This window comes from Geotrypetes seraphini, chromosome 1, assembly GCF_902459505.1.
Source record: "Geotrypetes seraphini chromosome 1, aGeoSer1.1, whole genome shotgun sequence".
NCBI lineage: Eukaryota > Metazoa > Chordata > Amphibia > Gymnophiona > Dermophiidae > Geotrypetes > Geotrypetes seraphini.
Genome location: NC_047084.1, coordinates 209,994,613 through 210,011,001, shown reverse-complemented (window position 1 = coordinate 210,011,001; position 16,389 = coordinate 209,994,613). Strand labels below are relative to the sequence as shown.

General features: G+C 44.6%; 1 protein-coding gene across 4 annotated transcripts in view; it reads right to left on the bottom strand.

Annotated features, from left to right (window-relative positions):
- LOC117360706 overlaps window positions 1–16,389 on the bottom strand; it is a 205,139-nt gene that overhangs the window by 13,062 nt on the left and 175,688 nt on the right. For all 4 annotated transcript variants that reach the window (XM_033944957.1, XM_033944948.1, XM_033944971.1 and 1 more), the window contains 2 exons: window positions 12,086–12,136; window positions 1,052–1,090 (listed from right to left, as the gene is read on the bottom strand). In XM_033944957.1, coding sequence (XP_033800848.1) covers window positions 1,052–1,090; window positions 12,086–12,136 — 90 coding nt within the window. The remainder of the gene's footprint in view (window positions 1–1,051; window positions 1,091–12,085; window positions 12,137–16,389) is intronic.

Sequence of the window (16,389 nt, the reverse complement as noted above, 5' to 3'; positions counted from 1 at the left end):
AAAGAATACTAAGATAGTGGGGGGGATAAAAGATGTCAAGATGGGGGAAGGAAGAGATGTCAGGGTAGATGTAAAGATGAAGGGGGGTAAGAAAGATATTTCAAGATAGGGAGGGGAGAAGAGATGCCGGGACTTGTGGGGAAAGAAGGAAGAGGGAGAGGTGCTGCAAAGGGAATACAGAATAAGAGCGAGGGAAGAGAGAGGAACACTTGCTGGCCCCTGGGGGGAGCAGAGTTAGAGAAAAGATAGGGAGAGATGCTGGCTTTGGGTGGGGAGACAGGAAGGAAGAGAGAAGGAAACATGCTGATGCATGAGGGGGGACATAAGGACAAAGAAGAGTTATATTTGACAGGGCACGAGCAGGGACACAGAGATGGGAGATGTTCAACATGGAGGGAAGATAGGGACAAGGACACAGGGATGATTCTGGGTCAGTAGGGATTCAGAGAGAATATGGATGGTGGACATGGAGAGAAAAGAAGTGCCAAATGGATGAGAAGACCTCTGGCCCCTTCATAACACACCCAGAACATGTCTCTTTGCCATATGAACATTTTTTTTCCTGTTAGACGTTCATTTCCTGGTTTGTACAGTAAAAATTTAGATTTGTATGCAATAAATATATATCTAAATATTGTGTCATGAAAATCTAACATGTGACTAGGGCTTGTAAAATCCTCATCACAAAATATTTCTTTTGTGGCTGGATTGGTGGCTCAGAGGAAGCTGTATGGACTATACCAGGGGTAGGCAATTCCGATCCTCGAGAGCTGGAGCCAGGTCAGGTTTTCAGGATATCCACAATAAACATGCATGAGATAGATTTGCATCTCAAGGAGGCAGTGCATACAAATCCATCTCGTACATATTCATTGTGGATATCCTGAAAACCTGACCTGGCTCCGGCTCTCGAGGACCAGAATTGCCTACCCCTGGACTATACCTTTGATTTTCCTTTGAAAATCAGCTGTAATGTATCCAGGAATGTACATTGCAATCAGATAGTTCGCACCTTTTAAAGATTTTACTATAAAGAAAGGGAATGTCTTACCAGGCTAAATTGCATTTTACAGCTCACCTCAGCCAAACCCTAGAAAAATAAAAGATAAGAACTATGTGAAGCTCAATAAAATTACAGCAATTGTTAGGGTTGTAATTCCAGAATTGTACTTCCATTGATTTTCTATTATCCTTTGGTACTATTTAAACAGTGGACCAAACTTCGCTGCTGAATTTGTATATTGTATTATTTCATAAAATTCTGAAAAAAGACCCATTTCAAACATTTTACTATAATACCACACATCTGATGCATATTTGATTAAGTTCTGACGCTGGCAATCAACTATACTCCATCTTTGAAAACACATATTTTTGTTTTAAACATTTTTAAACTAAAAATTAATAAACATTATTAAACATGGATGACATAAAAAGCCACAGTTTATGGAGATAACATCTAGGTCAGGAAAAGGACATTCAAGTCGTGATGTTCAGATTAGTGACAGTATTTCACAAAAAGTGTACTGAGATTACAGCTTTTTATAAAATTCTACCCCCAGAAGCTGACATATAGAAAAAACAAAACTGATGCAACAAATAATATGTGAGTGGAGTCAAATGCCACCACTTGCACATGAAGATAGTGGCAGCTAGAAAGTATCAGCAAGACTTGAAGAGCAAGACACAGCATGACCTGCACATGAAGGTGGTGGACTGCCACTGCTTTGAGATCTAGGTAATGGTGCTCTTTGGGCTTCCAAATACATGTGCAAGTAATGGTGTTTTGTGCTTCTTATAGATATGGCAGTCTACACAATGTAACTGCCAGTTTGCTGGCACTTGAAAGTGGCTTTCTATGCGCACAGCTTACTGTGCCCCCACATAAGAACATAAGAATTGCCACTGCTGGGTCAGACCAGTGGTCCATCGTGCCCAGCTGTCCGCTCACACGGCAGCCCCCAGGTCAAAGACCAGTGCTCTAAAATGAGTCCAGCCTCACCTGTGTATGTCCCAGTTAAACAGGAACTTGTCCAGCTTAGTCTTGAAACCCTGGAGGGTGATTTCCCCTACAACAGACTCCGGAAGAGCGTTCCGGCTCTCCACCACTCTCTGGGTGAAGAAGAACTTCCTTATGTTTGTACGGAATCTATCCCCTTTCAACTTTAGAGAGTGCCCTCTCCTTCTCTCTACCTTGGAGAGGGTGAATAATCTCTCTTTATCTACTAAGTCTATTCCCTTCAGTATTTTGAATGTTTTGATCATGTGTCCTCTCAATCTCCTCTTTTCAATGGAGAAGAGGCCCAGTTTCTCCATTCTCTCACTGTATGGCAACTCCTCCAGCCCCTTAACCATTTTAGTTGCTCTTCTCTGGACCCTTTCGAGTAGTACTGTGTCTTTCTTCATGTACGGCGACCAGTGCTGGACGCAGTACTCCAGATGAGGGTGCACCATGGCCCGGTACAGCGGCATGATAACCTTCTCCAATCTGTTTGTGATCTCCTTCTTTATCATTCCTAGCATTCTGTTTGCCCTTTTTGCCACCGCAGCGCATTGTGCAGATGACTTCATCGACTTGTCGATCAGAACTCCTAAGTCTCTTTCCTGGGAGGTCTCTCCAAGTACCGCTCCGGACAGCCTGTATTCGTGCATGAGATTTTTGTTACCGACATGCATCACTTTGCACTTATCCACGTTGAACCTCAGATCCTTTGAAGGACTCCTCAACTTTAGGAAAGCAATAAAAACATACCTCTTTACCTAACTCCACTGCCCATGATCAATAAATTTCAAAAAATGTATATTGGTACTACCGTGTTTCCCTGAAAATAAGACCTGTGTTTCCCCGAAAATAAGCCCTATCCCAAAAATAAGCCCTAGCATGATTTTTAAAGATGCTCCTAATATAAACCCTATCCTAAAAATAAGCCCTAGTTAAGATCGACCCCCGAAGCCCCTCCCAAATGTCCCTGACACTCCCCAACTCCATTCCTGACACTAGTGCTCCCCGATTCGCTAATAAAGATCAGACTCGTCAATTCAGCGACCCCCACACCCCAGCTACGGTGGCAGTACTCTGAACAGGCTGCTTTGCGGTCTTCCCCACCGGGGCCGGGCCTTCCCTCTGCAACATCTTTTTATCCCCCTCCCTCCCATCCCCCTGGGCAGCAGAACCTTACCAATCTCCCACTGTGAGACCGACATACTTTTGCTCCAAGACTTCCAAAAACAGCAGCGGCGGTAGCGCTTTGAACGGGCTGCTTTGCGGCCTTCCCCGCCGGGGCCTTCATTCTGACTTGGGTGGGTTTTTAGATGTGTTTAAGTTTTGATTATGAGCCCCCTAGTCTATAACAAGTTAGGATAAAAACTTGTATCATAAATTGTACAGTAATTATGGCAAATCATAACTTGCTAACTGACTTTTATGTATGTTCAACCTGTAACCTATTCTGAGCTCTTTGAGGACAACGAGATAGGAAATGAATTAAATAAATTTAAAAAAAAATGTTTTCAGACTCCATGGGCAGCAGCTTCTAGTGAATCTCTTAAAGAGAACACCAAAATGGCTAGCAGGAGGGAAATATATTTTTTCTGAGGAAAACAGCATCCTCCTGATACATTGGGTGCTGTTTAATGAAACCACATTATACTGGCCAGGTGGCCAGAACTGAATCTAGGAAAGAATTCAGGAGACCCTTCAAGGTGGGCATCAATCACTTGCTAATTTAGAGTCAAATATTCAATGCTGAGCCATATCCAGATACCAGCATTGAATATCCATGCCAGCAGTGGTACGTGGAAATCATGCAGGAATGGCCAATGTTCAATGCTGTACCTGCATAGCTAACTAGGTCAAGATAGGCCTTTTATTTCAGTGGTCCTACTTCACAGTTTGCTATGCACTGACTATCACTGGTGTATACATAACTCACACCTCTACTCAGACTCGCCCTGTACTACCTGAACTGTACTGTAGCAATCAGAATGGATATTTAATGCTACTGCCCAGTTAAGTACCACTAAATATACCCTCCTGACCTGCTTAGTTCAGGTTCCTACCTGGTTAAATAGCACTGATTGGCCCTAGAGCAGCAGTAAAACAATAATAATAATGATAATGATAATAATTTTATTCTTATATACCGCCAGAGGAACAACAGTTCGAGGTGGATACAGATACTTCAAAACACAGTCTGCCTTCTATGTCATGCTCACTGATTTGACTCACTGAAACTGTTACTTATGCAGAACCATTGGCTCCCTAGCCAATATAGGATCCAGTTCAAAATTCTGTTCTTTACTCATACGGCAATTCATACCGACACCCCTCTGTGTGTGAGAGTACAGAGCTAGATCAAGTTTCAAGTTTATTTAAAATATTTGATATAATCGCAGTATCCAAATCCAATGCGATTTACAAAATTAAAAATAGAAAAAATAAAAAATTTCCAACAAACAGGACATTAAAGACAATTATGACGTAAAAATACTGATGAAGAGGAGGGGGGAAAATGGATTAAATACAATTCGAAAATAAATAAAAAGGAAGGGTAAGGAAACAAAAGGTTGGGGAATGGTACCCACTTAATTTCTACTTAACAGTGTTTCTTGTCCAGATAAATTCAGGGAATGAGATAATGTGATTATGAAAAGGGTCAGTTAAAGGCGTCCTTAAACAGCCAGCTTTTTAGTAGGCCTTTAAATTTAGTAGGTAATTTTTCTTCTCTTATATTGAGAGGAAGAGAGTTCCAAATTTGGGGAGCTGTTAACAGAAAAGATTGAATCCCTCCTTGAATAAATAACACATATCAGAGTGGGTACCAGTTTCCTGTGGCTCATCACACAAGAATATCTGCTTCTGCTTCTTGTTATATTGTCAAGGACATATTTCGGCCAAGTCCATCTCTCATCTACTACTTCTTGCTCAATCAGTATTGTCAAGGACATGTTGCAGCTAAATCCACCTCTCACCTACATGTAACTGGCCGAATTGAACTGAATCGAGCTGATGTAATGTGCACAAGATCTTGCAACACCATCACGTTTCTGACCTTGTGACAGAACTGCTAAGTCATGGTCATGTGTGACCTGCCAAGATCTCACCCTTTTTGGAATTTCCTGAACCTTCCAGAACATGGCATTGTGAAAAGTGAGAGGTACAAAACCTTTTCCCTCTATATAAAGAAGGCTGTACTTCCTAACAGTAAGCTACCAGTCACTGTGACATCAGACTTGGAGGACATCATTGTGTTCATCTGGAATTCCCTGTTCCTGCTGTCCGCATTCCTTTCCAGGATATCTTGCTGTTATTGCTTTGGGCTAGTATTCACAGCCTATCTGTGAGGCTTAATGTGTGTTTCCTCTACTTGGTGGATAAGGGAAAAGGGACTTGTATACTGCCTTTTTGTGGCTTTGGCATTTCAAAATAGTGGACACTGGATGATTAAGTGACTTGCCCAGGGTCACAAGGAAGGAGAATCACTGGGATCTGATCCCACAACCTCTGGGTGCAGAGGCAGCAGCTCTACCAGTGAGCCACACCTTTTCCCTAAGTGCCTTTCATTCTTCTAAGCTGCATAACTTATCTATAATTCTGACTCGCTCATGTGTATGCTAGACCAGTGGCGTACTAAGGGGGGGGCGGGAGGGGCGGTCCACCCCGGGTGCCAGCCATGAGGGGGTGTTCCCAGCCTTGCCGTTCATTCCCCCCACCACCACCCCCGAAGGACCGCTCGCCCCACTGACCTTCCTTCACCACCTGTGAAGCAGCCCGCAGCAGGATCGCGACTTCAGCGATACCTGAGCTGCTTGGGCGCTGCTTCCTGCGCCGCGGTCCCGCCCCTCCTCTGACGTCAGAGGAGGGGCAGGAACGCGGCACAGGAAGCAGTGCCTAAGCAGCGCAGAGATCGCTGACGTCGGGATCCTGCTGCGGCTGCTTCATAGGTGGTGCAGGAAGGTCAGTGGGGCGAGCGGTCCTTCGGGGGTGGTGGGGGGGGGACTGAACGGCAAGGCCGGGAGCATAGGTAGTGCTGCTTCATAGTGGTGCGGGGAGGCCAGGGGGGCGAGAGGTCCTTCGGGGTGGGGCGGGCGGGCAGGCAGGCAGGCTTTCAAGGAGGAGGGGGGTGACAGACAGGCAGGAAGGCCTTCAAGGGGGGGGGGACAGGCAGGCCTTCAAGGGGGGGACAGGCCTTTGGGGGGGTGTGCAGACCTTCAAGGGGGAGGGACAGGCCTTCAAGGGGGGGCAGGCAGGCCTTCAAGGGGGGAACAGGTCTACAAGGGGGTGGGACAGGCCTACAAGGGGGTGGGACAGGCCTTCAAGGGGGGAACAGGTCTGGGGGGGTGCAGGCCTTCAAGGGGGGGACAGGCCTACAAGGGGGGGACAGGCCTACAAGGGGGTGGGACAGGCTTCAAGGGGGGGCAGGCCTTCGGGGGGGGTGCAGGCCTTCGGGGGGGGTTCAGGCCTTCGGGGGGTGCAGGCCTTCAGGGGGGTGCAGGCCTTCGTGGGGGGGTGCAGACCTTCAAGGGGGGGTGGACAGGCCTTCAAGGGGGGGGACAGGAAGGCAGGCCTACAAGGGGGGGACAGGCCTACAAGGGGGGGAGGACAGGCCTTCGGGGGGGTGCAGGCCTTCGGGGGGGTGCAGACCTTCAAGGGGGGGACAGGCAGGCAGGCCTTCAAGGGGGGGGGCAGGCCTTCAAGGGGGGTGCAGGCCTTCAAGGGGGGACAGGCAGACCTTTAAGGGGGGACAGGCCTTTGGGGGGGACCCTGGTTTAGAAGTACACGGAGGGAAGGGGGTGTTCAAAGAGACGTGCATATGCCAAACTTTGGGGGGGAGAGGAAGAAATAATGGGTCTGAAAATAGAGGAGAGGGAGAGAGATGATGGACCATGGGATTTAGGGAGGGAAGGAACAGAAAGGGAGAGAAATTGGACACAAGGGATGGTGTGGAGGAGGGATAGAGATACTGGATAGGAGGGTAATTGGGAAAAGAAAGGGAGAGATGGTGGACTCGGGTGGTGGGGAAGGAGGGAGAGATGCCGGATGAAAGGGTAGTTAAGAAAAGGTGGATCTGTGGAGGGAGATGAAAAAAAGGAAAGATACCAGACTTCCTGGGGAGGGAAGGGAAATGGAAAGGGAGGACAGAGTTGGCAGATGGATGGTTAGCATGCAGAAAGAAGAAAGAAGGAGACCCCAAGTTATCAGAAGAAAACCAGAGCCTTGGACCAACAAGATTTGAAATATAACCAGACAACAAAAGGTAGAAAAATTAATTTTATTTTCTGTTTTGTGATTATAATATGTCAGATTTGAAATGTGTATCCTGCCAGAGCTGGTGTTGGACTGCAAACGTGAGCTAGGATTTAACAGAGAGAGGAAAAGTCCTTTTTGTTTCTTTATTTTATTTACACCACAGCGCCAGTGTGATTAGGAGAAGTCAAAGGGGGTGAAAAATCCACCAGGAGTTTTGAAAAAAATCACCCAACTGGGCAGGAAAATCGAATTGAAAAACCAATTCAATAGGCTGAATCGAATCAAAATTTTTTTTCCTGAATCTGGCAGCATTAGTTTGCGCTACTGTCTTAGACTTTAGGACCTGGGATTGGGGAGAGATGGCATCCTCAGTACTTTATAATGCAAGTGAAACGAGGATTTGGTCAGACTTTTGAAGGGTCTGCAGAAAAAAAATATTGTATAGGCCGGGGACATGAGACAGCAGGAAATGGGAACTTTTCTTCCTTCTATTTTTGTGAATGGAAAGGCTGAGGATGTCAGAGAGTTCAGTTAAAATATGTGCTTTATAAGAAAATATAATAATGTGTTTTATAAAGTTTATAGCATAGCTGGCCTACCCAGTGAGGTGTTCCTAGTGGTGGTGGTGGCAGCGTGTCAATGTGTTGAGAGGAAGAGGTGGTCTGGGAAATTCTGCTGAGCAAACTCCGGGCCCATTTCCACCCCCCAGTTAGTCCACTCCACTCAACTGGTTCACACACTGAGTGGGTCTTTGGGTGTTGTTTTGGGATCTCTTCCAGTGGTTTAGCAGTATCTCCTTCTGGTCCAAGGAAGGAAACTTTGTTATCCTTAGCATTGACCTACAGAATATGTTTGTAACAGCGCTGCTTGTGTGGCATTAGGCTATGTAGTGATCGAAAGAAAAAAACAGATCTTTGCACATTTTTGCACTATATGGTGGGTGTATGAGGAGATTCACATTTCCTGCACAGCTAAGTCCATGTGAAGTTACCTTGTGCTGTATTTGACATCTAGCAAGTTCTCTGTTTGAAAGGAAAGATCTAAACTTAAAAATGAAGTGGCCAGAAGTTATGGTAAAAGCAGATAGTGTAGCTGGTTTTAAGAAAGATTTGGACAAATTCCTGGAGGAAAAGTCCATAATCTGTTATTAAGACATAGGGGAAGTGTCTGCTTGCCCTGGATCGGTAGCATGGAATGTTGCTACTCTTTGGGTTTTGACCAGGTATTAGTGTCCTGGATTGGCTACCATGAGAATGGGCTACTGGGCATGATGGACCATTGGTCTGACCCAGTTAGGCTATTCTTATGTTATGTTCTCATCTGTAGGGGCCTTTGTTTTCACTTCTTATTTTAATGTATTTTTTTTCTGGGAACTTATCAGTGTTTTTTATAATGGGAACAAAAATGGAAGAGAATTAATGTGTGTGGGATGAGGGGGTAACTAATTTCTTCAGCTAAATAATTCAATCCACCACAACCAGACATAGGAGAACTCACGCACCATTCACACACCCTCCAACCAAAAACGTCAAAAGAAAAAAACTGTTCGACAACCTCCTAGCCATTCGAGCTGCAACACTCGACCCCCAACTCTACAACCAATTGACATCGACCACATACTGCAAAACCTTCAAAAAGAAATAAAAACCCTTCTATTCAAAAAACACATAAAACCGAACTAACACAATCAGAACTGTCCCAAGCATCACCTGCAACTACTCCATATGTACTTCTGATGTCATGACAATTCAGACATAATTTATGTTATGTTATGTTTGGAATATAAGAAAATTTTCGCTGCCTGTTTCTATTCTGACCATTTATTCCGTTTCATGGTCATTACAAAAAAATATTTTTTTACATGGGGGGGGGTGTCAAAAAATGATGGGCCCCGGGTGCCACATACCCTAGGTACGCCACTGTGCTAGACTGTACTATAAATAGAAGCTTCTATTTTATTTTTTTGTATAATACATTGCCTAGGTCATTGCTTTATAGGAGTGGGCTGTGCAGGGTAGAACTTGGATTTGGGGAATATAGAGCAGAGATTGATAGATTTTTTAAACAGGTACTCAAGCATTTTTTTCTATCTTTCCCAGTGGGCTCACAATCTATCTAATGTACCTGGGGCAATGGAGAATTGAGTGACTTGCCCAGAGTCACAAGGAGCAGTGCAGGATTTGAACCCATAACCTCAGGATGCTGAGTGTGTAGCTCTAACCACTATACCACTCCATTACATATGCATTTGCTCCTCGCACACTGCGGACCAGGAGCCCTGTAGTCGACCCCTGCACAAGTGACCCCTTATCAATTTACAGATCACTTACATGTACTTATCTTCCTTGATTATTTTATATAAGATGAGATTACTCTGTTCCCTGTTTGAACACAGACTCACAATGCCAACACCATCCAGCGGCTAGACATGTCAGCACATGATCGAGCACTATTTCCTTTGTAGCACCAGCTTTTTGGAATTGTCTTTCTGAGCCTCTTAGAGCAGAACCTACTCACAAAAGATTTAGATCAAACTTAAAAACTCATCTGTATACACAGGTTATTGACTTATCCATAACCCTAAGCTGAGGGAGGAAAGTCTGCCACACAATAACATGGATATAGTATTTATTTATTTCAATTTATAGCTCGTCCTTCCCAGGAGCCCGGAACGGGTTATAGCAGTACATTCATAATATATTTATGCTGTGATTGAACTAAAGTGCCTTCTGCAAGCACTAGATTTAGTATGTTTATATGACCTATTTGTTAATTTATGGTTTGAATGTGGGAGCATGTTCTGATATGAATGCTTAGGTACTTTTAACTGATTAAAATAGAGTGGTATAAAGACAGACATACTGGAGGTCTAGACGTACTGGTAGTCTGGACGATCAATGGCCTGGACGTCCAGATAGATGATTTTTGGAAAAAAAAAAAATATTCTAGACATATTTTTCGAGAATGTACATTTTACCACTGCCGACTTTGGGCATCTAGCGCCATATGTCTGAATCGAATTTAGACGTTTCTTTTGATTATGCCCCTCTGTGTGTGCAAACCAATCTTATGCCCATTCATTGTAAATATCCTGAAAATAACATAACATAAATGTTTATTTATATATCACATAAGCCTTGCGGTTCTATGCGGTTTTCAAAAGAGGCACAACTGACCAGTGAGCTACAATAAGATACGAGAAGGAGATTAGCGGCGGAGTTACAAAGGTGGTTGACTGTATACTGTATATTTACAAAGTGGTAGAAAGATTAATGACAAGGGGCTGCCATATAACTTGGCAACAGTGGTAAACTGTAAGGTTTAGAGCAGTGGTCTCAAACATGCGGCCCGGGGGCCACATGCGGCCCGCCAGGTCATATTTTGAGGCCCTCGGTATGTTTCTCATAATCACAAAAGTAAAATAAAACAGTTTCTTGATCATATGTCTCTTTAGCTATAAATTACAATATTATTATTAAGACTTAGCCAAAAGGAAATATGTATAAACTATAAAGAGTTTTACCTCATGCAAAATTATCATTTCTTTAATAAGACATTAACTATTTTTTCTGAGGCCCTCTAAGTACCTACAAATTCAAAATGTGGCCCTGTAAAGGCTTTGAGTTTGAGACCACTGGTTTAGAGGTAGGCAGCTGAGCTTTACTAAGGAGGCCTAGCAGACCAGTATCAGTGGGCTATGTCATAAGTGACAAGCGAGGCTAGCATTTGAGGTAGCTTCTGAGAAGGACTGCTAGATTTCAGGAAAATGTATGTTTTTAGGAGTTTCTTAAAGTACACGTAGGAGGCTGATGCTTTGACCAGCTGACTCAGTTCTGGATCTTTGGTGGCTGCTTGGTAAGATAGTAGTCTGACTGGCAAGGGGGTACTCCAGGACCAACTTTAGAAACATGTTATCAACAATTTGTGTTCACAGCACAACAGTAAAATAACCAAATGACAGCATAAGTCACAGTTAAAACAATGAAGCAAATTTGGAGATAGGCAAACTAAATCTTAGTAATGGCAATAATATGATGCAGTGTCAGAAATAGTGGGGAGAGTGTGGTGCAGTGGTTAAAGCTACAGCCTCAGCACCCTGAGGTTGTGGGTTCAAACCCACGCTGCTCCTTGTGACCCTGGGCAAGTCACTTAATCCCCCCATTGCCCCGGGTACATTAGAGAGATTGTAAGCCCACAGGGACAGACAGGGAAAAATGCTTGAGTACCTGAATAAATTAATGTAAACCGTTCTGAGCTCCCTTGGGAGACCGGTATAGAAAATTGAATTAAAAAAAAAATATGGACATTAAAACAGCATTGGTGTTGCCATTCAGAAAATTACATATAATTGGAAGGATTGGAGGAGATTAAATTATAACTTCTGGTGGAATTCTTTATGCCATATCTATAAAATGGAAAGATTTATTGCTTTACAACGGGGATATTTTAAGAAATTTCAGGATGTGTGGAAACCATTAACAAAATATTGTAAGGATTAAGTAAAATTGTTTCCCTTATATTTATCAGTTTATGGTGTAGGGAGGGGGTATTTTATTATTACATATATTATATGATAATGGAATATATGGTGGGGAGAGATGGGAAAGGGGAGGGGATAAGAATTTATGTAATGTATCAATTGATTGTTTATAAGTGATGTATTTATTGTTACTGTGAATGAAAATATTTAACACTTAATGTAATTTTGAAAATGAATAAAGATTTAAAAAAAGAAAAAAAAACAACAGCACAGTGCAACATTCATACAGCACTTGCAGTACTGCAATCTCAATACTAATATTCCCCATATTAGACTTCTAAAGTAAAAACACTCACAAATATGCCACCGTGTTCTAGGACTCCTGTTGTTATAAATTTAGAATTCATCTGCAAAGAAGAAAAATAAAAGACAATTATTTGTCAACCCTATTTTTCATTAAGACAACCAACAGTTCGGTGTGTTTGTGTCTTTATTTTGATAAACCTCTCTTTCTCCATAGACATCACAGAGGTTTACAACATCTGGAAAAATTGCACAACAAACAAAACAATAATCTTATACAAAGCTCAGGGGGAATGAAGGGAAGGGGGATAGCAAACAGAACAGTTAGGACTCCTTTTACTAAGGTGCGCTAGGGTTTTTAGCACGCGCTACGTGCCAAAAACTAACACCAGCTCAATGGAGGTGTTAGCGTCTAGTGCGCAGCAATTTAGCATGTGCTAAGTGCACGCTAAAACCGCTAGCGCAGCTTAGTAAAAGGAGTCTTAAGTATTACATTACATTATATTACAATTTACTTATATACTATAGCACAGTTCTTCAACCGCCGGTCCGCGGACCGGTGACGGTCCGCAAAAAAATCTTGCCGGTCCACGAAAGATTCAGGACCTCACCACAGCAAAAGGTGCCGGCGTCAGCTGACGTGCAACTTCCTGTTGCCGTCGCTATGCCGGCACTCCTGCCTGCCACCACCGACTTCTCCGCACCCCCAGAAAAGCAGCGGCCGGTCTGTGTGCTTTTAACTTCGGCACACAGCTGCCCCTAGGCAGTATTTTAGCGCGGTTTCATGAGGCAGCCTCGGGGCCTTTGGTAGGCCGGCCCACATCGCATCATCGAAGCGGGCCGGCCTACCAAAGGCCCCGAGGCTGCCTCATGAAACCGCGCTAAAATACTGCTTAGGGGCAGCTGTGTGCCGAAGTTAAAAGCACACAGAGCTGCTGCTAGCATACAGGGAATATTTGCTGGAGAGGGAAGGAGGGAAGGGAGAAGGGGTACTCCTGGACAAGGTAGGGGAAGAGGCTACTGCTGACAGGGGAGAAGGGAAAGGGAAGAAATGAGAATTACTGTTGGATAATAGGAGGAGGAAAGGGAGAAGGGGTACTCCTGGACAAGGGAGGAGAAGGGGCTACTGCTGACAGGGAAGAAGGGAAAGGGAAGAGAGTTACTGTTGGATAAGGGGAGGAAGAAAGGGAGAAGGTACTGCTGGACAGGGGAGGAGGAACATTGGAAGGAAACAGCTGGCAGGGAGGTTAGAGGAGGGGAAGGAGTCAGGATGGAATGGAGAGATCAGATGAGGGAAAGGGGAGAGACAGAGGAATGACAAGGTAGAGAGAGATTGATGCTGGGAAGGGGGGTCAGATGAAAAATAAGGAAAGGGGACAAAGATACTAGAACTGGTGTAGGAGAGAGGGGCATAGAAAGAAAGCACATACCATATGGGAGGGGGAGGGGTAGAGGGCAGACAGTGGATGGAAGAGGCAGATGCTGGATTGAACAGACAGAGGGCAGACGCTGGATGGAAGAGAGTGAAAAGATGATGAAAGCAGAAACCAGAGACGACAAAAGGTAGAAAAAAATAATTTTATTTCTATCTTGTGATTAGAATATATCAGATTTAAAATATGTATCCTGCTAGAGCTGATGTTAGACATAACTGGGGAATGCAAAGCCCAGGCAGTGTATCTTTAGCTTCCAGTTGGCTTAGGGCTCTCTCTGACCAGGAGGCAGTTGCCCTAGTTGCACTCCCCCTAACACCATTCCTGCCATGTGTGACTGCGGTATTCTGTTAGCATGATATTTGTGTAGCATTCTGTTATAATTTGGCTTATTCAGTTTTCTTGATAATAGAGGGAATATATGTGAAGGGGAGGGGAGACGGAGGTTTTGTTGATCCTTGCCCTGTATTATTTATATTTATAAAATGACAATTGTACAGAATATTGTTTCTTTTTATACTTTAATAAAATATGTTCAATATAAAATCATAACTATTTGAGGCTTGTGCAGATGGGATCAGATGGTTAACGGGTCCGAGCTCGCGGGGACAGGGCGGCAATGGGGTTTTAAAAAATTTCAGTCTTATTAGTTTGCCGGTCCACAAAATAATTATTTTATTTCTGCTGGTCCGTAGGTGTAAAAAGGTTGAAGAACACTGTACTACAGGACTGTGAAGTTTACCACAGGACCTATGCGCTTTCCAAAAAAGAAATTTAAACAAGTAGATAAATTAACATTAACTTAATTGCCTAAGTATTTGGTAAACAGATAAGTTTTCAGATGCCTCCTAAAATCCATGTAAGTGCTGGAAGTCATGATTAAGAGATTTAAATCTTTATCCCAGGACGCTGCCTGGTAAGATGAAAGACAAAGATGGTACTTTTAAAATTTACATCCTCTTAACAGATGGAAAAGTAAAATTAGCATATGAATGTCTAGTACAGGGGTGCCCACACTTTTGGGGCTTGCGAGCTACTTTTAAAATGACCAAGTCAAAATGATCTACCAACAATAAAATTTAAAAAAACACAAAGCACACTGTACGCAGAGAAAATGTTAATTATCATTTATATTCTGGGGTTTTTTTTCAAAGAGATCAAGGCAAATGACTTTATGCAATGTCACTTCAGTAACAACCATACAAAAATAGACAAATATACCCCCTCCCTTTTTACTAAACCGCAATAGCGGTTTTTAGTGCAGGGAGCTGCGCTGAATGCCCTGCGCTGCTCTCGATACTCATAGGCTCCCAGCGCTAAAAACCACTATTGCGGTTTAGTAAAAGGGGGCCATAGTGCAAAATATAGACAGCAGATATAAATTCTCAAAATGGCCACATTTTGATCACTAAATTGAAAATAAAATCATTTTTCCTACCTTTGTTGTCTGGACATTATTCAAATCTTATTGGTCCCAGGTTCTGGTTGTCTTCTGATAATTTGCTTGCCAGGGTCTCCTTCTTTCTTCTTTCTCTGTGCTAAACATCCATCTTCTATCTCTGTCCTCTCCTTCCATTTCCCTTCCCTTCCCTCCCCTGGAAGTCTGGCATCTTTTCTTTTTTTCATCTCCATCCACAGATCTACCTTTCTCAACTACCCTTTCATTGAGCATCTCTCCCTCCTTCCCCACCACCCCAGGGTCCACCATCTCTCCCTTTCTTTTCCCAACTACCCTCCTATCCAGTATCTCTTTCCCCCCTCCACACCATCCCTTGTGTCCAACTTTTCTCCCTTTCTGTTCTTTCCCTCCCTAATCCACCATCTCTCTCCCAATCCTCTGCTTTAGACCCATTATTTCTTCCCCCCCAAAGTCCGGCATATGCATGTCTCTTTGAACCCTCCCTTCCCTCCCTCCGTGTACTTCCACAGCAGGGCCCCGAAGGCTTGCACCCCACCCCTTGAAGGCCTGCCTGTCTGCCTGTCTCCCTGAAGGTCTTCACCCCCCAAAGGCCTGCACATTCCCCTCTGAAGGCCTGCACTACCCCTTGAAGGCCTGCCCCTGCCCTCCCCCCAACCCCCTCGGAAGGCCTGCATGTTCCTCCCTGCCCTCCCACATCCATTTACCTAATTCCTGCAGAGAGGATCGCTGGTACTTTAGTAATCCTGGCAGGTTGCCATAGGCCTCAGGAGCTGTCTTCCCTCTGACCCGATCCTGCCTCTGACTCAGAGGAGGGACAGGTCCGCGGCAGAGGGAAGACAGCTCCTGAGGCCAATGGCAACCTGCAAGAATTACTAAAGTACCGGGAGGCCAGGGAGAAAGCCAGATGTCGTCCAGCGGCAGCTGCTTGCCTAACGGCTACAGCAAGATGTGGACCAACAGGGCCAACCCCAAACTCTCCGTGGAGAGCAACAAGGGCAAGCTGTCCTGCGCGGACTACATCAACATGTCCCCAGCCAGCGGCTGCATGACCAGCACCCCTCCCGATTGCTACCTAAACCCGACTCCCTTCCCCGCTCCTTCAAGCACGTCCACCGCTAGAAGGACGAGAGTGCGTTACGCCCTTCTGCTGTCTGTTCTGCGCCGAGGACTCCTCTTCCTCCTCCACCAGCAACGGCAGCCTGGGGGGCCTGGAGGGCGGCAGGGACTGAACGAGCTGACTTATGATTGGCCGGCGTTCTTCAAGAGGCGGACCAGTCAGGAGGGGGAAAAAAAACAGAAGGGAAGGGAACCCGGCTCTGCGATCGACTGGGGTTGCCTGAGCGAACGACCAGTCGATCGTGATCGACGTATTGGGCACCCCTGGTCTAGTATATTTACTAGTGGTGAGTGAAAATGAATTTGTGAGGTACCGACTAACCCTATCTACCTCAACCAGACACAGGAGAACCCACACAATATTCACACACCCACCAACCAAAAATGT